We start from the raw sequence: 27,171 nt of genomic DNA on the forward strand, positions 1-27,171 counted from the left end.
TATAATTGGCAAGCAAGCTGGAAATGGCACCATATAAGGCTGCAACAAAATGCACCTGTAGCCCAAGGCAGCTCTGGAACGCCCGTCTGCCATTTAAACTGGGTACTTCAGACAAGCAGAACTCGAACAGCCATTTGCAGACAAAGAGATTTTCAAATGAGGCAGCCTCTAGTAAACTGTGTGGGAAAGCACCTGTCTTTTGCAGAGGGTCCATAGGCTCAGATGGCTGTGGCCCTTTCAAGGAGTACTAAGTAGGGATTAATTCCCAGTTTTGCATTGCTGAGTGTTATTTTTTTTAATGTTGCATCAAAAAGGCGTTCATGCCTCTGCTTCCCAAGTTAAAAGTACAGCTCCACAGCAGGGAAGAAGTGCAAGAAAGAGCTGTGAACCCACATTCCCTTGCGGGGCTGCCAGGGAAGCTTCAGGAAAGGACACGATGAACAAGAATGACAACTTGAGGCAGGTAAGAGTAACACCCCTATCAATATCTGACTATAAAATCAATTTCTAGGCAGGATGTTTTATAACATACAATTAAAATAAGAGGGAGAGAAATCAAAATGCTGCGTTTGTGCAAAGGACATTTCTGGGAAGTCAAAGGCATGACAGGTGCACCACAGTTTTCTGGTGGACAAAACCACAGTCTCAACTGGACTTCCAGTCAGAGCCTGGCACAGCAGCAGGAGGGACCTCCAGAGACATTGCAGAGGGAGCTGCAGTTTTCTTCACTCAGATCCCCTCAATAATTATGAGTAACTTCAGTCCAGGCAAGAAGAAACAAGCTGGCAAAGGAACTGCCAAAGGATCTCCAGCAGAAAAAGATGACAAGAGTATGGCTTACATTATTGAATCGTTGCAGTGAGATTACATTTCTGGAATTGTTTTGTGCTCCATATTTTGGTTTGGAGGGAATAACCCTGGAATTGCACAGTACTGACCATGGAATAGATACAGCGGCCTTCAAAAGCCATGCTACCCTACAAAGCAATGGCCACAACAAGTGGGGGCGCTTCCATTCCGAAAAGGGAGGGGTGTGTGTCAATTCTATACTATGGTGTAGCAACTCCTAAGCCCATTCAAGATTTGTCTTATAATATTATCTCTTTTAGAAGGTGCTTGATATTACTATAAGATATATATAATATACACATGTAATATTGCTAATAGTCAAGCATTAAGAATAAAGGTGCAGACATACCATACATACGTTATGCTTCTGGTTACATCTATGTTAGGTCTAGAGGAATGCCATTTCACATTATGTATTATTACTCAGAAAGCAGCTCCCAAACTCTAGTGATATTTCTCACAGTATTGTAAACAAAGGAGGGGAAGCAGGAGGGGGCAAAAGGGGGAGAGGAGTTCCTTCTGATCATTGGATATTCTTTAATCAGTCCCCCCCCCCAAGGAAAACCAGCACTCTCAAAAGGCTAAGGCACTCAGGAAAGCCTGACCATTATGGGCTTCATGTTAACATTACATTCTTTATTTCCAAGGGTTTATTTTAACAACCTTCCCTCCCATTTGGAAGGATACAATCATGTTCCACAGCTATCTCTGAAATCGGTCATTAATCCTCCACACACAGAACAGTTTTAGTGCAAACGCTAGTCCTCACCCCCCCTCCTCCAAACAAGCCATTCACATTTTCAAGTTTACCTACAGCTCTTGATTTTCTAATCAGAAAGTAGAACAAAATGAACAACAACTAAAGACCCACCCCAAAACAAAAAGGTACGTGATACTGCGCTCTGTATAAAAATATATTTTAACTGTGCAACATGACACTGTCATTCAGGTGTTCATTCCTAAGCCATTCAAGTATTCCTTTTCTTCCTGCTAATTATTTTCCCTCCAGGGCCTCCTGTTCAGCAAGTGCACTTAGAACTACAATTGCTTTGGGTGTAGTTCAAGAAAATAATCCCATCACCAATTTCAGAAAAGGCCAAGCTCCAAGAGGAAACAACAGCAAGGCAAGCCATGCTCCATTTTGCTGTTCTCTCAGACAAAGAGCTGACCCATCCAGTTGAGCATAATCATAAGAATGTGAGGAAAATACAAAGCCACAAAAGGGCTTCCTTAGCTGCCAAGAGTGGTCGTGATTTCCACAACCTCTGGCTGCAGGTGGGCATACCTGAAATTTAACACTTCAGTCGAAGTGTTGGCACAGAACAGGGCACCGTGGACTTGAGGACTATCATTTGTATGTGGCCTTGATTATCTGGGTGTGTACATTAAAAAAAGCCAGTCTTCAGAGGAGGAGACAATCAAATGACAAGCATGGAGAGGCTAACAGAATCAGAGCTGAAGTGGAAAGTGGAGAGCTACTTCAAATGTGGGGAAGAAGTCTAACTTCAGAGGCCGTTAGCAGAAACTCCACTCTGTGCCATGAAGACTATCCCAGTCTGGAGGCCACCTCATGGGGAGCTGCGTGTGGTCCTTCGTGCTTCTCCGAGCAGAGTCCCACCCCTTGCCCCTTCCCCTACGGAAGGCTTCAAGGGCCCATCTGTCTTCATTAGAAGATGCCTAAAGTTGTCCTTCTGAGGATGGAACAGGTGCCAGTCTGACTGTTTCACTCGCGGTGCAGGGAATGAGTGAGAAGGAAGTTCCAAGTATTGCTTTTTAAAAAATGGTGAAGGCCCGGATTGCCTCTGACACCTCAGCATTTTTATGCCAAGGAACCCTAGGGAGCTAGCTGCCTACGAAGACAGATGCTAAAAGCAAAATCCCACATATTTTCTCTCTGGTGTATTTCTTGCTCCTATTCAGAGATTTATATTAAACATGGCATCATTGGACCTCAAGCAGGAATCACCAAACCTTCCAAAAGCCTTCCAAAAGCCCTACATTTGAAAAGCACTCCAAACAAAGCACAACTCCTGCACCCATCAGTTCAGTTCCCTTCTTTGCCTGTCCCCACAATCGCTGAACAAGTGAACAGCACATGCATGACCTCCTTAATTCTGACTACGGAAATCTTTTCCGGAGGAGCAGGCAGAAGCCCTTCCTTCTCCACGAAATCTTTCTTTAGTGCTGCCTTTGCCTGCTGGTTCCCTGGCCAAGCTCTAGATAGGGAATAGGGGAAACCCTCCGCATCTCACACACATGGCAGGTGCCTGGATTAGACCTGTTGCCCTGTGAAGCCAGTGTTCTGATGCTCAGGCAGCAGAGCTCTGGGCAGATCTGGGAATGGAGCCAGATGTCTGGGGGGGAAGCCCAGAGCAAAGCTGTCTGTTCATCTAAGGCATAAAGCTAAAAAAAACTGGCAAAGAGAGAAATACCCTCCTTGCCCCTTGGTAGCAACTACCAAGAAAACTATGTTGGGTTGTTCTGGTTGGTTGCTGGTTGGCAGCAACCCTAGTTTAAATACCTCTGTAAATAACCTGGGAATTATAGCCTTAGAAACAGAAATCCAGAGTCTGTAAGGCAGCCACAATGCACATGCTAGACCAATAACACACTTATATACCTGTGCATTGGAAGGTCTGGAAAAAGCTCCCAAAGAAGTTTTACTGCATAGCAGAGTTCCTCTGATCTGATTAGGAATTAGGCTGCTAACTACAGGCATCTCCAAAAACAGCAAAGAAAAGAAGACCGTCCTGATTCCGGAGGCTCACAACCAGTGTTCCCTCTAAGCTGAGTTAGTGTGAGCTAGCTCACAGTTTTTCAGCCTCCAGCTCATGCATTTTTGTCTTAGGAAGGATGGCTCCAGAGCAAGCTAATTTATGCAGTAGCCAAATGGCTCCCTCACAGCTTAAATGCCAGGAGCTCACAAAGTAGACTTTTTGCTCACAAGACTTGCTCACAACAACCCCTTGCATGCCCACCAGCGGCACTTCAGCCCAAACACGGAGTTCCAACACCTGCTTTACACGTGGCTTTTCCAGAAACAGGCTTTGTGGTGTGTGAGAGCGAAGCCTGGGGTCCACCATCATTGCCCCCAAGGCCACGAGAGTATGGAAGACACGGAGGCACTGAGGGTAGAAGGTCAACAGAAAGGCCTTTGCTCCATCCGCTCTCAGCCAACTGCCTCCTCTTGGTGGGTTTTCAAAATCTCAGTGATTCCTCAGATCAGCTATTCTGTAAACCAGAATGACAAATGAGATTTCCCCTGACAATGTGTTTCCCTGTGTCAATCCGGCTGGACACTCCCGCCTCCATGCTTTGTTAAGAGCTGGAGCTTCTCCCTCCCAGCTCCAAAACGGTCAAACCGTGCCTGCTCTAGTGCATCTCCCACACACGCCTTCTTCGGCCAGGCAAGTTTTCTAACAACCTGTTCCTAGGACTGATATCAGAAGGTTTTCTTCACCCAAATAATCTCAGTCACCAGCCATGGGGGACGTCTTCTGCTTCAACCAAAGGAAAAGCAAACTGACTTCTCATGTATTCAGCTTTACTTTAAATCTGCTTTAAAACATTCAGAGATAAACAGGCATACTGCCCCAGTATCTAAAGGCTGGGCCTAATGTAACATTTTTTTCTCCTAGGAGAAAATAAACATAATTCTTGTTAGTTCCTCAGGAGAAAATGGCAGTTTTGATGGGTCCTGAACAACCTCTGCCTGAGAGGGCTGCCTTAAGATGAGTAATTCCACAAGCAATTCTATGCAAGAAGACTTCATATGCACAGAAGTCATCCTGAATTCTTCTTTCAAAAACTTTGGATGCATTTCACTGACGAGAGCCCAGGGAGACAGGCAACGCCGTGCTGAGCAAGCCGGGCTCCTGGCTAAGGGGGAAGCAAGGAAACGAAGAAAGGGAGCAGGAGGAGGTGATGCATCTGGGAACGGCACAGCCGGGTTCAAACACTCTGCCAGCGGAAGAGGGCCAGAGCATCCAGGGGGAAAGCCACTTGCCAAAATGAGGGGAATAAAAGGAGACATGCCTCCCCCCCCAGACATCACAAACACCTGGGCGTTCAGGTCAATGGTCCTCGCACAGGTTATATTTCTAAAAAAGTGTGCCTGATAAATTATTCCCTGGCCACAAGTAAAACAAAAGGCAATGAAATCATATAACACCCCCCTTCAACATCTGACACTAGAAGAACCCCTGACCTTGGTTCCTAGCCGCACGGAGGGGTGTCCAGGGTCTGCCCTCTCACCTGCGTGTGCCTTTTCTCCCTCAAGTCCCCCTTCGCACAGCGGATGAGGCCGGCCGGCTGTGCCCGTGTCCCCCGGTGGAAATGCAGCATCGGCAGGGAGTGGGGGCGATGAGTCGCTAAGGGTGGGGATGGTTGTGGAGGCGGGATATCCCCTGCCTTGGTGGAAATTAAATGCTACAATCTCTAGACGAACGTCAAGAAAACAAAGGAGCTGAGGGTTATTTGCTTTGTTCACCATACGCAGGTTGCCTTAGACCTAGAGTTGCTTACAGTGTAACAAATGTGATACTTCCTTCATAAATCTTAAACATGAGCAGAATTTTTAAAAATCACATTTTTTTCAGGCAACAGTAGCGGTTCAGTAGGTAAAAGGTTGGATCACATTTTTGTATTAATAATGCATGCAAGCAGCTTTATTATTATAGATCTCTCAAGGTCTCATTCATAAAGTCCCTCCATATGTACCTTCCTGCCGTCTCACAGGAGTTTCTGGCCGGCTGGTGGAACCAGAACCTTGATCAAAAGGCTGTGCGGTGCTTTGGCTATCTGAAGCCATTGACTCTGGGACAGCTGACTCCTGTATGACAGAGCTGGCCCCTTCAGCATCATCACTTGGCTCAAACAATTGGCCAGATCCGTTGCTTTGATCTACAGTTGCAGTGCTAGTTCTCAGTGCCATGATTGTTCCAGAATCACTCCTCCTCTCTGCAAAGATACGTTGTTCAAACGTTTGAGTGGCAGAGGGCTGGAATTCAGGGTCTAAAGGGACACTGTTGGTGGTGGAACCCATGACGGAGCGATACATCTCCATTCCCTCTGGCAACATGGACTTTATCTTTGGAAGCCAACGCTTGCGTACTCGCCGGGCATTTGTGCACATGTCAGCTGCAATGACGTTCATTTCACTTTCCTTGAAGCTTGGAGCAAAATTCTGACAATACACTGCAAAGAGAGGGATGTGTTTTTAGCCAAGACCAATGAAGGTATCAATGAGTGTGGTCATCCATGCAACCAAATAATGTTTTCTTATACCATTTCTCAGCTATACCCGAAGAAGTTGACTGCATAAAGGCCTTGTTGTAACATCCAAAATGGACCACTGCCCTGAGTACTGTCAGCCAACTGAAGGCCTCCCGGGAGCACGATGTGGCTACTGGATTCATTACAAGTTATTTAAAAAGGTGGAATGCTTTCTGTATTGAACCCAACAGCTTGAATTGCACCCATCCTCACAGCAGACATATAGAATAGAAGGATCCAGTACAGGTCAGATGTCCCACCCAACATATTTAGAAGCCAAACACCATTTCAACACATCAGGAGTCTGCCTGGAGCAATTCAGCTCAGCACTCAGCTCCTATGGCCAATTTGACTGATTCTTCGTTTATGCCATTTCAGCCTCAGCTGCAAGCCCGCATTCTGCCCCCCTCCCCGAGGAAGGATGCCACACCCTGGGGTGAGAGGATCAGAGTGCTTGTTCTGCCCCTCCTCCGTGAAAGAAACTCTGCACTGCGTTCCTGCTCTGGAAAATGGGGGGGGGGGGCTTCCCACACACTCGAGGGATGGATCGGAACCGTTGGCATTCTGGCCCCCGTTTCCCCTGCATGCCAGAGTTTCTGGGGGAGGGGTCAGAACGTTGTCTGTCAGCTGAGAGGTGGTTTTCCGAATGGCCCCCTCCAACTTTTGGCAGTGTCCAAGGGGGATGCAGCAAGGCATCTGGTGGGGGTGGGGGTGGGATTCAGACACTCAGCTGACAGGCAACTTCACCCCTGCCACCCAAGGGTTCTTTTCAATTGCAAGTATCCGGGAAGCAACGGAGAACTTTCTTCAATTCTCTTTGCAACCACGGGGATTTGGAAACACTCACTGGGATTTTTTCTGCCTTTCTCCCTGATGGGGACCCAGACCAGCTTATATTGCTCTCCTCTCCTCCATATTATCATCACAACAACCCTGTAAGGTAGGTTAGGTTGAAAGCATGTGACTGGCCCAAGGTCACCCAGCAAGCTTTCAATGGCCAAACAGGGATGTGAACCTGGGTCTCCCAGACCCTAGTCCGACACGCTAGCCGCTGCGCCACACTCACCGACTCCGTGCGGGGGTGTGTGTGTGTGTGTGAAACAGCTGAGAGGTGGTATTCTGCCCCCCCTCCCCCAGCAGTACACGTCATGGGGTCTGATGGAGCCAGATGCCATCATAATGTGACCCACGTAACTCTAGCCGAGGCCCATCTATGTCCCACCCGAGTGCCTGGAGTTGTGCACCCCGATTTGTCATTTCCCGTTCGAGACACGGAGAGGGCTTCTTACCAGAACAGTTTGGAGAGCCTGTGCAGCCACCACGAGGGATTATCCAGGGCCTCCTGTGCAGACGTTTAGCAGAAAGCAACACCTGGCTCTACAGAAAAACTTTCCCCCCTATACCTATTTCTGGATGTGTGTGGTTTTACAATAGTAATACTGACCACTGAGGAAGGGGCCGGAACACTTCTTGTCTACTGGTCATAAGACTGTATATGTGAAACTAATAGCTCTGTAAGTCAAAAGTTTTAAGAGTCTGATATTTGGATCATTTCTTTTAACCTACTTTATATTTTACTCATTTGGAGGAGAGGAGAGGAGACTGGATTTATACCCCCCCCGCCCTTCACCGCCCGAAGGAGGAGTCTCAGAGTGGCTGACAATCCCCTTCCCCTCCCCCTCCCCACAGCAGACAGACACCCTGTGAGGTGGGTGGGGCCGAGAGAGCTCTTTCGAGGACTGCCCTTGAGAGAACAGCTCTGAGAGAACTTGTGACTGGCCCAAGGTCAGCAGCTGCAGGTGGAGGAGGAGTGGGGAATCAAAGCTGGTTCTCCCAGATCAGAGTCGGCACTCTTAACCACGACACCAAACTTGTGTTTATATTTTTATAACAACTTATTTTTTTAGCTTGACCCTCATATATCACAGTGGCTGTCACCGATGTGCAGTCTGCTCAGGAGCTTTCTCATGACCCCCCACAACACAGACAGGACCAAGGAGGGCCGGCTCAGCAGCAACAGCAGCCTCACCTTCAGTGCTCAGTTCTTGGACTGGAAGTTTGAGCTTGGGGGAAAGAGGCAGTCTGATCGTTAATTAATTCCATTTATACCCCGCCCTACACCGCAATCGGGCTCAGGGCGGCTTACATAATTGGTCTATAGGTGACCATACATGCACGTAGAGAGCGTTACAGTAGTCTAGTCTCGAGGTGACCGTCGCATGGATCACCGTGGCCAGGTCGTCGCGACTGAGGAAGGGAACCAACTGCCTGATCAGCCGAAGATGGTAAAAGGCCGACCCGGCAGTGGCTGCCACCTGGGCCTCCACTGTTAAGGAGGAATCCAGGAGCACTCACCGAAGGTCGGGAGTCGGGTCCCTCCTCCCAGCCTGCTCCGATTCACATACAGAACCTCCGTCTTCGTCGGGTTCGGCTTCAGACGGCTCAGTCTAAGCCAACCAGCCATGGCTTGTAATGCCCAGTCCAGATCTTCCAGACTAGAGTCTGACCGGCAGCCCAACATCAGATAGAGCTGCATGTCATCAGCGTACTGATGGCACCCCAGTCCATGCCTCCGGGCAATCTGGGCAAGGGGGCGCATATAGATATTGAACCGTATCGGGGACAGCACAACCCCCTGAGGCACACCGCACTCCAGCGGGTGCCTCCTGGACTGCTGTTCCCCTAGTGCGACCCTTTGTCCCCGACCTTGGAGAAAGGAAGCAAGCCACTGGCAGGCAAGCCCCTGAATTCCCATGTCGGCGAGGCGGTGAAGCAGTAGCTGGTGGTCGACCATGTGGAACGCAGCCGACAGGTTGAACAGCAACAGCACCGCCGAACCGCCCCGATCCAGATGCCTCTGGAGGTCGTCAGTCAGAGCGACCAGTGCTGTCTCCATCCCATGTCCCAGGCGAAAGCCAGACTGGAAGGGATCTAACGTGGAAGCGTCATCCATGAAGCCCTGTAACTGTAACGCCACCGCCCTCTCAATTAACTCGCCCAAATAGTTAGCAAGTTGGAAACTGGCTGATAGTTTGCCAATTCGGCCGGGTCCATAGATGGCTTTTTTAAGAGAGGGCGGACCATCGCTTCCTTGAGTGCCCTCGAGAACAGCCCCTCCAAGACGGACTTGTTGATAATATCTCTTAGGGTGCCTCGCAACCCTTCATGACCAGCTTTAATAAGCCAGGAAGGGCACGGATGCAGGCTGCAAGTGGTTGGGCGTACAGTCAAGAGCTTCCTCCAGGCTGAGCGGGTCGAAGTAATCCAAAACCGACATTGAAGATGCGCTTGGGGCCTCGAGCTCACTCACAGTTTCAACTGTGGTGGGGAGGTCGCTGCAGAGCGACAAGACTTTATCTGCAAAATAGCTCACAAATGCCTCACAGCCAATGTCCAATTCCCTAGCATTTGGCCTGCCCTGTGGCAGGGTTGTTATAGACCGAATCGTTCTAAACAATTGGGCTGGGCGTGAGCTCGCAGACGCAATTGTAGCCGCAAAGTACTCTCTCTTTGTGGCTTTGACTGCCATCTCATAGGATCTCATAAGCGTCCTATAGGATGTTCTTGTAGCTTCGTCACGAGCACAGCGCCACTGTCCCTCTAGCTATCGTAGCTCTTGCTTCATAAGCCGCAACTCCTGGGTGTACCAGGGGGCAAGCCTAGAGCGAGGGCGCAGAGGGTGCTGGGGAGCGATCTCGTCGATGGCTGCAGAGAGTCAGCCATGCCAGTCCTCCACAAGCTCATCCAGCGAGCCGCCAGGGGGCATCGGATCCCGTAGAGCCATCTGAAGCCGCATTGGATCCATCTGGCTCAGTGGGCGAGCTAAAATATGCTCGCCGCCTAAACAGGGTCGGGGCGGGACATTCAGATGAGCCCCCAGGGCATTGCGGTCCGACCATGGGACTGCCGTAGCAGTAACCTGGTTGACTGTTACCCCCACCGCAAAGATCAGATCGAGCGTGTGCCCAGCTCGGTGAGTGGGGGCCGTTACATATTGGGAGAGTCCCAGTGGAGGACACCAGGTCCATTGCCTGAGTGGAGGTCGCGTCATCCGCATGGACATTGAAATCGCCCAGGACTATCAGTCTAGGGTGTTCCAGTGCCCAGCCTGATACGGCCTCCATCAGGGACGGCAGGCTATCAGCCGGAGCATTAGGCGGTCGGTACACCAGCCAAATTGCCAAACTCTTCCCGGCTTCCCACGCCAGGCTGACATACTCAATGCCTGTGTTCCTTGGTGGCGAGAGCGCCCTGAAGGAGTAAGCCTCTTGAATGAACAGGGCCACTCCTGCCCCTTAGTCCACGATTGGTGAAGGACCGAGAACCCGGGAGGAGCCAACTGGGAGAGAGCCACTGTCTCCCCATCTCACACCCAGGTCTCGGTTACACACGCCAGTTCATGAAGGACCATGGTCTTATTATTTATGGACCTGGCATTGCACAAGACCAATGACAGGGAGGGGATTGTCAATCTGAGCCCCACTGCCAACTACCTTTGGGATGGGACGTAGGCTGGAAGGGGACCAAGCCTTCCTGTGTCTCAGCCCCCTTCCCTTACACATTTATGCCTAGTCCCACCGCTATGCTTTCCCCGCCCCATGAGCACTGGCATCCCTTGGCCAGCTGTCGCCACTAATGGTCTTCGCTAAGCCACAGACCACTAACAGACTGTTTGGTAAGTGGCAATGTAGGGGTACTGTAGCAATTCTCTCTGCTGTGGTGGTCGTCCTAGATAGGCTCGAACAAACCTAAATTATCCTAACATAAATTAATTCTAATACTCTAACAATTTGGTGCTAAATCGCTCTCATACACTGGTCAGTAAAAATATAAAGGCCAGTGATAACATCCCTTTTTGCCCTATGGCACTAACTACATATTCCAACCCCCCAATTTGTTAAAGAATTAAAACAAAATTACAAGGTTTTCTAAACCTGTCTGCAAAATATTAGAAGATCCTTTTCCACTTCAATCTGGCAAGTTTTGTTCCTGTTTTTGTGGCAAGTCAATACTGTCAAGAGACTTTAGAAGCACCATTCAAGGAATCTGAACCAAGCCCCAAACACAGGGTTTAAAATCTTAAATGCCTGTTTAGGAGAAATATTTAAATGAAGCATTTTCCAAAAGAAGAACAGAAGTTCAATGTGACTCATCAGTTTCTTTCCACTTACGTTTCACAGCATTGAGCACCCTGCTGTCAAGGGGCTTCCTGCTGGGGTCACTGGTAGAAGACCGGATTCCTGTCCCACAGCTGTTGGCCAGGGTGTTCCTGTTCCAAGAAGAAGCAGGAGGCAAAAGCTCAGGAGCACATTTGCAAAACCCACTCATATCCTTGGCATTCTGAGTAAGGTGGAACCCTGTAAGCAAGAGATCGATATGTGCCTCTCTACATGACCTAGATAAAGGCTCAAAATGATAAGAGACGTTGCTAATAAAAAAAACAATTGTGGGGATGAGCAGAAGGATACTGGGGCTACCCCTGCTGCTTAAGACGTTTCCCAACAGACAAGGGGGGAAGCACGGGAAACAGGCGGGTGGAGCTGCCTCTGGAAACAGGGCAAACCATAACCAAACTGGCATCAGTGAGGCCAGGAAACGGCAGCCTGGCTGACGCCCACCTTCCACTGAGCCCCTCTGGAGGGGAGTCCCATTGGAGACGCTCTGCTCTCCTGCTGGCCAGAAGGCGCTGCTTTGCCAGCCAGAGATGCGTTAGCAATTGATTTATTTACAACACAGGCGTCACAGGCTGACTGACAGAACATGAGAAAGAAAAGCACTTCATCAGACCTGTCAAAGAATGTTGCTAGAAGGCGCCGCAGGAGAACTTTGTGTTTCACACCTGCACACAAGTGACAGTTCATCAGCTGCCCTCGGGTGATGTAAACGCCGGAGCCTAGGAGAGAAAGACAGAGGCTCAGACGTCACACCTGAATGCTCTTCCTACTACGTGGGGTTCCACAAGGCGCAGTCCTGCCCACCATGCTACTCAGTCTCTATGTGAAGCCCCTGGGGAAAATCATTTGCTGTTTCAGAACAGGGTTTTATTAATAAGCGGTTGACACTGAGCTCTACATTTCTTTATCCAGATCACCTGGTGACATGGCCAAGACTTTGAACCAATGTCTGACTGCTGTATTAAATGGTTAAGGGTAAACAAACTGAAACTGGACCCTGAGTCAAGACTGAAGCCATGTTGGCTCGGAAGGATAAGGTCCTGAAGGCCTTTCTGCTCCCCTATTTTGATGGGATCAGCTAAGAGCCTGGGGATACTGCTCAATCCAGCTTGATTGCTGAAGAAACTGCAAAAAAGGGCATTCTAAAAACCCCACCTTGCTCAGAAAATGGCCCTTATCTTGAGTCCGCTCACCTGGCCATGTGGATCTATGCTCTGGTTACCTCAAGGCTAGACTATTGCAATGCACTCTACATTGGTCTGCCCTTAAAGACAACTTGGAAACTGCAGCTGGTACTAGTTGTTACCTACAAATCCTTTAAAGACACCAGACCCACACACTCACAAGGCCCACACACTCACACTCTCCTGCTGTGCTGCACTGTGGCAGCTCCACTCATATCTGAGCAAAGCATTCTGACGGTGCCACCTCACAAACAGGTGAAATCAGTCCCATGTGAAATGTGCAGAACAGAACTGTGCAGGAGGGCCTTCTTGTAGAGGGAGCAAAGCTGTGGGGTGGTGGTGGTGGATCCGCTCAGGAGGCAACGTCTGTTAGGGAGAACTGATGGTCTTGCTGCCTAAAACAAACAGGTCTGCTTGCACGGTTCTCCCCCCACCCCACCCCCCACTCAGCTCTATAATCCCAGCTCAAATGTATTATTTTGCTTAACTAAGAATCTTTGCTGCTCATTCAAATGTAGTTATCACATTATTTAATCTGCTACCTGCTCTCATACTTGAATTCCACCTTGAGTCCCAGTGAGAAAGGTGGACTATCATGAAAATAATGAAAATTCAACAAGAATTCAAGAACAATTCAACGAGAAGATGCTGCACTCAAAACTTAGGTAATTTGTTCCACTCTGAAAGAATTGTCTTGTACACACACACACACACACACACACACACACACACACACACACCAGTACAGGATGACAGCCCACAGCAGAGTGATCGAAGCCTCTGTTCCTTAGGAGCATGAGCAGCTTCCCCGGGTGAGCCATCGTTTCTGATTCAGGAGGTTAAGCTGTGCTCAGCCTTTGGGCCATACAGCAATCAGAGCAAGACCACTGATGCCACCTGGCACTTGGCTCTGCCTGTGCCCTGTCCTCTTTCAAGGCCATGACAAAGAGGAAATCCTGCCCGGAAAATTTTTAGTCTATATTCTGACTGCAGGGGGGCACTCAGAAAGGATGGGAACGTTAGAAATACTTCCCCGAGTTCCTGGGAAAGATTGGCAGGGCAAAGACGCATCATCAGCTCCCCCCAAAACTGGGAAACGAATTGGGTCCCCCATTCGGAGACCACCTTGGCCGGGAGCATGTGCAACCGTGCGACATGCTGGAGAAACGCTTTGGCCAGTGCCTTAGCCGTGGGGAGGGAGGTAAACGGAATGAAGTGGGGGGGGAAGGGGGGATGCTGTGCAATGGTGTAAACAGTTAAAAAAGTCTTTTAATGCTGCCAAGGAGGCGTACAAGGGTCAGGCTGACAAGAGAAGGGTGGAGGGATGGGCTCTGCCGCCTGGGGCCTCTGTCTATGTGTCTACAAAAAACATTCAGGTTTTGCGCCCTAGCCGAAAACTTGGTTGGAAATTGCTGAGCGGTCGGGTTAGAACGGATAAGAGGAAGTACTTCTTCACCCAAAGAGTGATTAACACTTGGAATTCACTGCCACAGGAGGTGGTGGCGGCTACAAGCATGGACGGCTTCAAAAGGGAATTAGATAGCATATGGAGCAGAGGTCCATCAGTGGCTATAAGCCACAAGGTATAGATAGGGACTCTGGGGCAAGTGATGCTCTGTCTTCTTGGTGCTTGGGGGGGGGCAACAGTGGGAGGGCTTCTAATGTCCTGGCCCCACTGGTGGACCTCCTGATGGCACTGGTACTTCTGGCCACTGTGTGACACAGTGTTGGACTGGATGGGCCTTTGGCCTGATCCAACATTGGCGTCTCTTATGTTCTTATGTTCTTAAATACCTTGGTCCTTTCAAAGTGAAAAAAGTGATCAGTGATGTGGCTGTGGACTTAGATCTGCCTAAGAACTTGAGGAAACTACATTCTGTATTTCATTTCAGCCTCCTGAAACGAGATTCTGGTTCCAGTCCATGGCGTCCATCGAAACCGGTGCCCCCTCCTATTTTAATCGAGGCCGAGGAACATTATGAGATTTCTAAAATTCTGGACTCTAAAGTTAGCATCACGAAGATCCAACTTTGAAAATATTTTCCCTTTGGCCGCCTCGGCAAATAAATCCTTGATCAGGGGCATTGGGTAAGCATTTTTCGAAGAAACCGCATTCAAGCCCTGGTAATCCGTGCACAGTCTCCACCCAAAAAAAACCCCCCCCCCCCCCGTCTTTCTTCTTCCGGAAGAGAACCGGGGCCACAAAAGGGGAGGAGGCCGGCCTGATGAAACCCTTGGCCAGGTTTTTATCGATAAATTTGCGCAGTTCGTCTTTTTTGGCCCATCCCATTGCATAAATGCGTCCCTTGGGCAGTTTTTGGCCAGGCAATATTTTGATACTGCAATCCGAGTGTCTATGGGGGGGGGGTGTAACTCATTGGCTTCTTCTTCTTCAAACACCCTGGCTAAGTCCCGGTACTTGGGGGGAATGGATTGTAACTCCTCCTGAGCCAAACACACCCTAGGGTGTTCCACTACTGGCTGCTGGCCCCACTGTGGGTTCCACTGGTGCCCTTGACACCGCGGTGAGATGAATTGCACCTTCCCTTCATCCCACAGAATGTATGGATTGTGCCCATGCAGCCAAGGGCCCCCCAACACTAGAGGGAATTTGGCAGCTGGAGTGATCACGAAGGATCTTTCCTCCCAGTGATCTCTCGCCCCAACTCGCAAAGGCACAGTCTCGTATTCGCACGGTTCCTTCATAGTGGACCCATCCATTTGGGTAAAAATTAACGGGTCTTTCAGCTTCACCACCCCTGCCTCCAGCCCCGTAACTACGGAAGGGTTGATGAGGTCCCTCCCACACCCCGAGTCAATGAGTGCTCGTACACGGATGTGGGTCCCAAGGGCTGGGTAAACCAGAGTCACAGTCACAAAAAAACAAGGGGGGAAAGCTGCTCACCACTTTCGGCGCCTCCGGGATCGGGCCCTGCTGTCCTGCGCCTTTCACAGCAGGACCTGGCCGTTTCCCGCCGTCGCGGGGTCTTCCTCGCTGGAGTCCTCTCCCAATTCCTCAGGGGCTGCCTGCAGTGCTTTGGCAAATTTCGGTTTCCCTGGGATCGCTTGGCCCTTGCTTCCCAGGACCCGATCCACCACAGTTGGCCATGAAGTGGCCCCACTCCCCACACTTTAGGCATAGCCCTTGTCGCTTGCGTTGCTCCCGAGTAGACTCAGCCAACCTCGCTGGTTTCATTTTCTGTGCCGGGGGGTTAGGCTTGCTTCCCGCTGTTGCGCTGTCCAGGCGCAGCGTGTTTAGGCGGGTCTCCGCACTCTCCGCCTCCTGCATCCAGGCCGGTAAAGAGATTGGGTCCACCGCACGTAGGACCATTTCCCGGATCTCGGGGTTCAGTCCTACCCAGTACAACTCAGCTAGCACCAGATCTGGCCAAGTTTGGACCTTTGCTGCATGCAACTTAAACTCGTAGTATTCTCTCACCGATCTCCTCCCTTGCTTCAGGGTGCGTAGGAACGCTCTTGCTTTGGGCCCGGCGTTCCAGTCCTCGAATTTGGCACACAATGCCCACATAAAAGCGTCCAAATTCACCAGCTCCGGGCCCCTGGCATTGTGCAATCCCACATACCAAGCCGCCGCGGCTCCCCACAAGCAGGCAGCCACCACATCCACTTGGCTGCTGTCATCCGGGAACAGGTGGCCTGATCTTTCCACAAACTTCATCACTCGGACTACAAAGTAGGATAGTTCCTCAGGGTTTCCGTTGAACGTGGCCTCGATCAGGTCTTTCGGGCGATGTAGCACCGGGCCTCTCAGGCTGCCTGGTCATGGCGCTGGAGCCAGGGCCTCCCCTGGTCCCGTCACGGGTACATCCACCGGTCTGGGCAGCGGCTGAGGCGCCGGTGGGGCAGCAGGGAGTACCGGTGCCACCGGTTGGGCTTCCCTCCCTGCTCAGATGGCTTGGACCACCAGCTGCGGGATCGCGTGGATGACATCCTCCAACTCCGGTTGCAGTTGACGCCTCTCCCGATCCGCCACCTCCATTCTATGGGCCAGTTCCAGTCCCTCGTCCGGGGACACGTGCCCATTTCTTGCCTTCAACCTCCCCGTCACCCACGCTCCTGGCGGTGGTTCGAAGGGAGCCCCAAAGGGGGGGAAACCTCCAGCCGAGGCAAAACACAGGTCAAACCTGCTGTCTCTCTGGGGGCCCTGCGTGAGCATATAAGTCTCTGCCATGGAGTCCAGGTTGAATTGGCTCCACCTGGAGCTCAGGCAGTACCCCTGGCCGGGCGGTTACCTCAGCCCCGTAGGGGTCAGGAACAAATGGGTCGACGTCGTCTTTGGGACTGCTCCCTTCCCAGCGATGGTCACCGGAGGTGTAGTAGTCACCGGTGCCTTTCTCCTGGGTCATAGGAGTCTCCCCTCCAGACGTGGTGGGAACCGGGATCCCCCCCCCAGGGGGGATCTGGTCTTCCTCCCCAGGGGGGACCTGTTTCTCCTCTTCATCGCTCATCTCGGAGAGAGAGAGGTGCACAGATAGAGAAGGAGGATTCTTAACAGAATGTCAGGTTCCACAGCCAACAATGGAGTACACGCTTATCAGAAAGGTTATACTTTATTGAAGAGCTATAGATGCATTAACAGAAGCACTGTTAAGAATGGCGTCGCCCTTACACACAAAATGGGATATAGGGCATTCGTATGCACCCCCCCTTCCATAGGCCAATAGGCCTGACTCCCGCACGCGGGAGAAGGAGCCCCAGACCGTTAGAGTCAAAGCTGGGAACCGATAGCGCTCCCATGGTTTTCCCTTCGCACCAGATGCTACACCACCTTCACATCTTAGAGATAACAGCATTACAGCAGAGATGAAGCACAAAAGGAATGCAGCAGTAATTATCACACAGAAAGGGAAGCCGATGGCCTCCTGAACTATCATGGCAGCATAGCTGACAGCAAGACGAGAGGAAAGCTTGCTTCCAAACCATGTCACATTCTGGAACATCAATGTTTCCAGCCCAACAGCAACAGAACAACCCCAAAGGTGCAATCCATTTTGAAAGGTCCCAGTCTACAGCTCCTGCTGCACCAAGAAGACCACCACAGCAAGATCAATATTTAGAGAAATCACAGTTTAATTTCAGTACTAAAAAGAAACTGACCAATAAGAGTGAAATTAAAGTTCTACTGAAGGATTACAATCTTAATAATTGCTGGAGACTGACATATCCTAAAGACAAATACTATACTTTTTATTCAGCGTGCTTTGATTCATACTCTAGGTTAGACTATATATTGGTTTCCAATTATAAATATTCTGGAAACTGAAATAGGACTTTGTAAGTGGTCGGACCATTCCCCTGTAGATTGTGTATTACAACGTTTTGATCCTACACATAAAGAAAGACAGTGAACTTTACACAATCCTATCTTATTAAATGACACTATTCAACAGGATATACAGACACATATTAAAGATTATTTTGACACTAATGGCGGAGGAGAAATGAATCCAATCATAGTCTGAGATGCCTTTAAGGCAGTAATACGCAGCAGGTTAATTGCTGCCACAGCACACCTGAAAAGACAAAAAATTGGAGAAATGAGGATATTGATGGATAAAATTACTGATTTAGAGAGACAACATAAATCAACAGGTGATAAAAATATAAAGAAAAATTTTAGCAGAGAGGAAAAGACTGGAGACCATAGAAAATTGTTGAATGTTAAACAGCAGTATTGGCAAAAATCTAACAAAACTCTTAAAAGTATCTCCTGGGGAGTAAAGCAAAGAAAAAAAATGCTAGGATTGTCTTACTTAGAGACAGTCAAGGACAGCTTCATCTTGCTTCTGAAAAAATTGTCCACTGTATGGCAGACTATTATAGAAAATTATATTCAAAATCTTCTCCTAATAAACTTAGTATTAAATAATATTTACAGGGTCATAAGCTTTTTAAAAAGTTATCTGACTCCCATATGAGCTTTTTAGATAAGCCCTTTACATCTCAGGAAATCCTTGATATAATAAAACAACTGAAATTGAATAAAGCTTTCGGGAAAGATGGCTTTAGCTCTGAATTCTACAAAACATTTCAAAATGTTCTTGTTACACCGTTAATACATCTATTTAATCACATAATGGATAATGGTCTTATTCCTCCTACTTGGTCAGAGGCCCTAATCATTATACTCCCTAAAGAAAACAAATATTTAAATAACCCCACATCCTATTGCCCCATTTCCCTTTTAAATGTTGATACCAAGATATTCTCCAAAACACTGGTGAATAGATTGCTAAAAATACTTCCCGACTATATTAAGGATGACCAGCATAGGCGTAGATTACACGGGGGGTGGGGGGTGGGTGGCACCTTCTCGAACTTTTCCAAGGAGTACTGAGCCTCCCCCAAGGGCAACCAGTGCCAGCCAGGGCTTTGCCACCACCACCTACACTCCATGTTGAAAGTGGAGGGTTTTTCCGCTCGGCTTTCTGAGACGTCGGGTGGGTTGGGACTGGGAGGGAAGTCAGGGCAGGGGCTTGCTTCCTGGAAGCTAAGCGCCCCCCCCAGCTCCCAGCAGCCCTCAGTTTCGCCTGGAGTAGCTGAGCCTGGAGACTGCTACACGTAGCTTCACAAGCTGGAGGGTGGGGTTGCCTGCCAGTGTAGTTTGCTCCCCAGGCCCCAGCCTATGCTGCGGAGACTTGGAACCCTGGGATGGGGGGAGGTATGCTTCCTCTCTGGCGCTGCTGCTTTCAGGATGTGACATAACAAGCAATCCTGTCAGATATCTAGGAATATATCTCACGGGACAGAATGATACACTAGTAAAGGATAATTACATGACAACCTGGTTCAAAATACAAAAAGATCTTGAAAGATGGTCCAAATTACATCAATCCTTGCTAGGAAAAATTTCCACTATAAAAATGAATGTACTACCAAAATTAAACTTTTTGTTACAGATGATTCCAATTTCAATTCCTGAAAAGACTTTGAGTGACTGGCAAAGACAAATAATTATTTGTATGGAAAGATAAGAAGTCAAGAATAAGATTTAAAGCATTGCAAGATGAGAGGAAAAGAGGTGGTCTGGCAATACCTAACATTAAATTTTATTACCAAGCTGCTGGGCTAGTTTGGATAAAAGATAGGATCAGAAGTCCCAATGAAAGACTGATAAAATTAGAATCTTCAAATCTTGATGATGGATTACATAGCTACTTGAGGATTAAAAAATCTATATCCAAAAACAAAACCCAAGATAAAAGAGATATAATCAGAGACAGTTTATTTAAAATTTGGGAAATGCGATGAAAGAGCTCCAGAATTCCACTAATAATGTCACCAATAGATGCTTATTATGGTAATTACACAAGGGGAAACAATGATTTTATAACATGGTGATATGATAAATTCACAAGGTGGCATCAAGATGTGGCAAGAGATTAAAGAAGGAAAGGAGATACAATGGTGGATATACTTTCAAATTGCTTCTAAATTAAAAAATGATATCTGTTCTAAGAGAGGAGTTATTAATTAAATGACTGATTTTGAAAAGATTGTGTTTCAATCTAAAGACCATTTATTAGGGTGAATTTACAAGTTATTGATTCAATATGCTTCTGAAGAAGAACAAGTCAAATCCTACATGATTAAATGGATGCAAAAGTTTGGTGAGGAAATACAGTTTCAGTGTTGGGAAAATCTATGGACTAAAGGTATTAGATTCACTTCTAGCCAAGCATTAAGAGAAAACTGGTACAAGATGTTTTACCGATGGTACATCATTCCAAAAGATATTGCTAAAATGGATAAGAATTACAAAGGGGCATGCTGGAAATGTAAAAAAGAAGATGGCACATTTTATCATATGTGGTGGACCTGCATCAAGATGAAAAGATACCGGAAAAATGGGAAGACGTTAAGAATTTGTTCTACATAAAAATATCTAAATGGGTCTCACCACTCAAAGCCTTTATAAATCCCACCTTATTTATTAAAGATCAAATGTGGAGATATGAAAATCTTTTAGATAAGAAAAATAATTTAAAAACACAAGATATTCTCCAAAAACAGGACATTTGTTTGAATTGGTGGGAAAGAGCGCAACTTGATTCTAGATATGCTAAAGATAAACAAACCGGCTTCTATGAAAAACCTATAGACCTGGACAAAACTCTATTCCATGTAGATGAAAAATGTATAAAGTCATTTTATACACTGCTAATAGACATGAAAATGCAAGACGAAGTAGTTAAATCTTCAATGATTAGATGGGCACAAAACATAGGCCATAATATAGAACTAGATCAATGGACAAAGGTATGGAAAACTAATATAAAATTTACTAAAGCTACAAAGAAAATAATATATAAAATGTTTTATAGGTAGCATATAATGCCAGATAACTTAGCAAAATTCTATCCAAGTATGTCAAATGTATGCTGGAAGTGTAAACAAAATACTGGTTCTTTTTTCCATATGTGGTGGTCCTGTACTATAACTAAGAATTATTGGGTCTGGATTTATGAGATATTACAAAAAATGTTAGAAACAACTGTACCATTTGTACCCGAATTGTTTTTATTAAATGTTATTCCAGAAAGATTTTAAAAACCAGATGCTTATATGATTATAGATGTGGTAACTACGGCTAGGATTTTGTATGCAAAATACTGGAGGAAAGAAGAAGTTCCAACAAAAGAAGAAATAATTTACAAACTATTAGAAACGGCAGACAAATGGACTTCACAACTACAAGATAACAAAAAAGAATTTTTTGGGGGAAAAAAGGTCAAGATTTTATAAATGGATTGAGGTGTATCTGCAAAGATGCACAATATAATTATATACTTCATTTACTAAAATATTATCTGGCATATATATTATTAAACTTGTTTAGGTGCATATAAGAAGGATATTATCTATGTAAAACAAAATTAGTTATAACGAGTATATGCTTTTTGTTTGTTTTGTGTTTGTCTTGTACACTGTTATGTTTGTCTCTTTCTTTGTTGAAAATCAATAAAAATCTATTTTAAAAAAGTTACTGGAAAATATACATGAAGAAATTCAAAATATTCCAAAAACTAAATTCCCGATGAAACCAGATATTATGTAACTGGGAATCTTACCAGATAACATAGACAGAATCTCACAAGACCTACTTAGATATATGTTGATGGGAGCCAGAGTAATATTTGCAATGAAATGGAAGACAGAAGACTGTCCTATAATGTTGTTCAGTCGCACAGTCGAGTCCGACTCTTCGCGACCCCATGGACAATCTCCCGCCAGGCTCTCCTGTCTTCCGCCGTCCTCCGAAGTTGGCTCAATTTCATGTTCGTTGCATCGCTGACACTGTCTAACCATCTCATCCTTTGCCGTCCCCGTCTTCTTTGACCTTCAATCTTTCCCAGCATCAGGGTCTTTTCCAGTGAGTGCTCCCTTCTCATTTGGTGGCCAAAGTATTTGAGCTTCAGTTTCATTATCTGGCCTTCCAGGGAACAGTTAGGGTTGATTTCTTTGAGGATTGACTGATTTGTTCTTCTTGCAGTCCAAGGGACTCTCAAGAGTCTTCTCCAGCACCATAGTTCAAAAGAATCTATTCTTCGGCGCTCGGCCTTCCTTATAGTCCAACTCTCACAGCCATACATGACTACTGGGAATACCATTGCTTTGACCATGCGGACTTTTGTTGGCAGGGTGATGTCTCTACTTTTTATCATGCTGTTTAGGTTCGCCATCGCTTTCCTCCCAAGGAGCAGGCGTCTTTTAATTTCATGGCTGCAGTCACAGTCTGCGGTGATCTGGGATCCCAGGAACGTGAAGTCTGTCACTACTTCCACGACTTCCCCTTCTATTTGCCAAGGAGTGATGGGGCCGGATGCCATGATCTTAGTTTTTTTGATGTTGAGCTTCAAGCCCACTTTTGCGCTCTCCTCTTTTACTCTGAGCAAGAGGCTCTTTAGATCCTATAATAGAGATCTGGAAATAAAAACTAGCTGAGTATGCAACATTGGCAAAACTGATTATATAAACACTAAAAGATTATATAAACCACTAAAAGAATTTCTACAGAAATAGCAAGTTTATTACTCATACTATGGCATTCTTTTTTTTTAAGTCCTTGAATAACCTGAATATCATATTAAAGGTGGTGAAGGTATTGATTATAGTTCCAATACTTGATTCTGTATTCCACTAGAAATTAAATAATTAGTAAGACTGTAATTTAGATTAACAATTTTAGCATAGAAGTTTCTTCAATTGTTAAAGATGTAATTTCTTTTATTGTTAATAGATTATTGCTAAACTTAGGAAAGTTCTTATTTATTCTTTAATGTCTGCTTCTATATTTGAAATGCGTAGTATATTTGGTAATATATCTGATTTCACTTGTTGTACATAACAACTTATATTATTTGACAAACCTGATTAACCCCCACCCCCTTTTCCCTTTTGTATCCCACCATTTTTCTGAGAAAAAAATAAAAATAAAAATTTAAAAAATGGTTCCCTCCAGGACTTGTATATGCCACTTTCAAATAACGGAAAACAGACGGTGTTGTAAGTTTGAAAAATTTAGTAGATAATAATTTAGAAGAATGCCTATGCCCATGTGGGGATGGGAGTGTGGAGACATTAAGCCATGTAATTTTTGACTGTAATATCTATAAACAGATTCGGGAGGCATTGGTAGTACCAGTAATTTCTAGTTTCCAGGGGGGGGGGGGGGAAGTCTCCTCAAGAAAATGCTCATTGATAGAAACAAATGTCACCCTCAAAATTGCTAAGTATGGTTGGCTGGTAATTAAACTGAGAAAAATATGGATAAGTCATGCTAGTTGGGAGCTGCGGTGGCTCAAGTGGTTAAGAGGCTGAACTGCAGGCTGTGGAAGGTCAGTAGTTCAGCAGTTCAAGATCCGAGTTGCCACATGACGGAGTGAGTCTCTAGTTCCAGCTCCTGCCAACCTAGCAGTTCGAAAGCAAGAAATTGCAAGTAGATAGATACCACTTCGGTGGGAAGGTAACAGCGTTCCGTGTGCCTTGGTGTTTAGTCATGCTGGCCACATGACCACGGAAATGTCTTTGGACAGCGCTGGCTCTTCGGCTTTGAAACGGACATGAGCACCGCAACCCTAGAGTCGGACTCGACTGGCTTTTGAGCAAGGGAACCTTTACCTTTTACATGCTAGTTGATATTTTAGAGATGGTTTTATAAGTAATTTAAGTTATATCACTTAATATTTTAGGTTATTAGTGGTTTATTTATGTATTTTACAAATATTATATTCCTGTATAAGGGAACAGAAATGTTTTAAGTTTGGGGTTTGACTTCTTTTACTGTGTACTGGTCAATGACTGTAATAAATTTACTTACTTACACCACAGTGAATCCGCACAAACCTCTAGACTGCTTAGTAGTAGATAATAAAACTCCTCTAACCAAATTGCAATTACACCAGTTTGGTGTAGTGGTTAAGTGTACGGACTCTAATCTGGGAGAACCGGGTTTGATTCCTCACTCCTCCACTTGCGCCTGGCTGGATGACCTTGGGCAAGCCGTAGTTCTGATAAGAGCTGTTCTTGAAAAAAAGAGCAGTTTCTGTCAGCGCTCTCTCAGCCCCACCTACCTCACAGGGTGTCTGTTGTGGGGAGGGGAAGGGAAAGGAGTTTGTAAGCCACTCTGAGACACCTTTGGGTAGTGAAGGGCGGGGTATAAATCCAATCTCTTCTCTTCTTCTTCTTCAATTGGAAGGAAAATTGGGGGAGGGGATATTCCAGGGTATAGATATATGCAACTCCAACATCTTCTATCCTCTTAACAGATACAAAAGTCTCTTTCTAGACCTTGGACCGTATTTGAAGTGATTCTTAAAACTTTTTCAAGATAGACTACAGGTTTACTGTCTAAAATATATAAAATCTTGTTAGATCTAAACACACGGAAGCTAACAAATTATATTTAAAAAATGGAATATAGAATGTGGACATGAATTGTCTAGTGAAGTATGGGAAAAAATATGGTCTTCCCCTGCTAATATGTCAAAAATATTTAATGTTCGCTTTCAATCATATAAAATAATAGCTAGATAGTACAAGACTCCAGCAAATCTGCAAAGAGTTAATCCTTCTATAGATCCCCATTTTTTGAAAGGTTGCAGCGCCATAGCTGATTTCATTCATTGTTGGTGGGGGTGTTCCTACATCAAGTCATTTTGGTCACATATTTTAAGAGAGAGAGAATCTATTACTGGAACCAAAATGCCCACAAGTCACAGCTGGAGGAAGTGTTTATGGGACCATTTCATTTTAGGTAAAATAGCTCATAATCCATTTATGATGCAGACTGCAAGACAAGCAGGAAACTTTATTGCCATTTGGTATCCAGTTATAGATTACTTAACAGAACATGAAGTGTTGCCTAATAATACATTTTATAGAACTCTACTCTATTTTTAAATTATGGTTTGATGTTCTTGTTAATATTATTATTATCATTAGTTATATTATTTTTTTTAAAGACCACCACAGCAAGAGATGTTGCCACTGGAATATGCCTGGGAAACATGGACACAAAAGAAGTAATTTTGTTTATGGTGGATTAATGTTAGCATTTTTTTAAATTCAGGTTTTGATTCAGAAGTCAGATTCTCTGGAGAGGCAGCACAATATGTTCTAATTAAATAAGCAAATTAATGGTTCTCTGGGTCATTCCTTAAACCATTACACATGGGATTAGCTCCTCCCCTCCACTTGCAGGGCCGGCAAAACTTTGATCTTGGAGGGGAGGGGCTTGTCCTCTGTATCCCCAGTCTTAGTGGCCCTGCCTCTGCAGCAGGACGTCTGGCAGTGCTCTTGGGAGCACGAAGATCCTGGCAACTGATAGAAAGGAGAAAGAAGAAAGTGGGTTGTTTGGGAGGCGGGGGAAGTCGTTAGCTGCCCCCCCACCCCTCTCAGGAACGTTCGTAAGGACGGGAATGCGGAGGCAGGCCTCTGAGTAGGCAAGGCAGCCGGGCACTGGCCTCCGTCTCTGCGTGCTTCGCTGGACTGCCGGGGGGCCCTCCCCCACCTCCCCCTTTTTGTTCCGAAGCCGGGGAAGACAGGGAGAGAGAGGGAGACGCGGAGGCCAGTAAGTTTGCAGGTGGCGCGGCTGTGTGCAGCGTGATTCCGTACTTCACAGAAGCCAAATCCTTTTGCCGGTGGTGACTGGGAAGGCCCCACAGCAAGTGTCCTTTTTTCATCTTGCAGCCTCTGAATCACGGTAGGGGGGTGTTTTGTCGGGGTGGCAGCCGGGCCGCGAGGGCTGGATTCGGTGGACTGGCCTGGCTTAGTATGGCAAATAAAGGCTCCTGGACCCCCCCTCCCCTCTTAGTCTTTTCTTTCGCCTGCGGTAGTCTGATCTTGGGGGGGGGGGAGATCTTGTTTTTTCTCCCTGGACTTTGAAGGGGAAAATAGTAGGTGGCAAGACAGAAGTGGCATTTTGGCCTCTAAGGGCTATATAGTTCCCAGAGGATTATTGATCGGATCTCTCTTGGAGAGCTGATGGGATATATGTTCTGTTTATCCTTCCTTGGTGCTTACACAAGATAAGCTGGAAAAGGCGGGAATGATGGCCATTTTATCTTCTTAGGAGTGATAGGCTGTTGCTTTCACTTTCAGGTTCACTTAAAATGGCGGACAAAGCTGGTCCTTCAAGCTCCCTTCCAGTAGATGCTATTGAAGGCACCCAAACCCTTAGTAAAGAGCCGCTGGGTCTGGAATTTTCGAGGGAGGAGGCCCAGTCTCACCTTCGGTTGTGGCTGAAGGAGGAATTACAGAAGGAAGCTAAAGTTTTGAGGCAGCAGATGTCTATCTCTCAACCAAGCAGGGGCAAGCGGCACAGGAGTCCCTCCCCAGACAGCCCCCTTTCTAGAAAGAAGGTTCCTTTTGAGGGGGTCGATCATAGTCCTTTACTTAGTGACATGGGAGAAGAGTCAGGTTCTGAGTCTCCTGTATCCGATAAGGAAGAGGGGCAGTTGTCTGAGGAAGGAGAAGAAGCGGTGCCACTTAGTCAGTCACAACTCTTTCCTCCAGACTTGTATAATAGAACGTTACCAAAGGTTTTAAGGGCACTGGAGCTTTCCTAGACTCCTAAGACTAAGGAAGACACAGAGGCTGCGGAGTTTCCAGCTGGGTCAGACAAGGCCATTCCAAAACCTAATGTCAAGACTGCGGGAGTACCTTTACCAGCAGCTTTCTATAATATTATTATGACTGAATGGGAAAATCGTGCAAACCCCAAGTCTAATAACCCCTTGATTGCAAAATTGTACTCTCTTATTCTGGAAGTGACAAAAAAGCTAAAACTCCCAGTGGTTGATGACCCAATCAACTCACTGTCGTCTTCCTCTATTCTTCCTATGGATGCGAATGGCTTGCCCAAGGACAATTGTGACAAATGGGTGGAGAAAGCACTCCGTAGAGATTTTGAGGCATCTGCTAGTTCTCTGTGAGCGTCAGTCACTGGTCCCTTGTTTGCCAGAGCAGCCTGTACTTGGGCCTCAGATCTTACCACAGCAGAGAGTGGCATACCTAAGGCTTTAAAGGATGAATTAAAAAAAGATTGCTGTGGCAGCAGCCTTCACGGCAGATGCCTCTCTGGACGCTCTCCAGCTATCGGCTAGAGCTATGGCCAGTAGCGTGATGGCTAGGCGTAATACCTGGTGTAGAAACTGGGGCGCTGACCC

At 46.6% G+C, this 27,171-nt stretch overlaps 1 protein-coding gene across 1 annotated transcript in view; it reads right to left on the reverse strand.

Annotated features, from left to right (window-relative positions):
• Nucleotides 1-3,803: 3,803 nt before the first annotated feature.
• Nucleotides 3,804-27,171, reverse strand: part of NACC2 (NACC family member 2, BEN and BTB (POZ) domain containing) — a 63,090-nt gene continuing 39,722 nt past the window's right edge. The window contains exons 3-5 of the mRNA XM_015405480.1: nt 11,911-12,016; nt 11,295-11,392; nt 3,804-6,045 (exon numbers count right to left, since the gene is read on the reverse strand). Of these exons, the coding sequence (XP_015260966.1) occupies nt 5,546-6,045; nt 11,295-11,392; nt 11,911-12,016 (704 nt within the window). The 3' untranslated portion in view covers nt 3,804-5,545. The remainder of the gene's footprint in view (nt 6,046-11,294; nt 11,393-11,910; nt 12,017-27,171) is intronic.

This window comes from Gekko japonicus, unplaced genomic scaffold (assembly GCF_001447785.1).
Source record: "Gekko japonicus isolate JY-2015 unplaced genomic scaffold, Gekko_japonicus_V1.1 scaffold1059, whole genome shotgun sequence".
Classification (NCBI taxonomy): Eukaryota; Metazoa; Chordata; class Lepidosauria; order Squamata; family Gekkonidae; genus Gekko; species Gekko japonicus.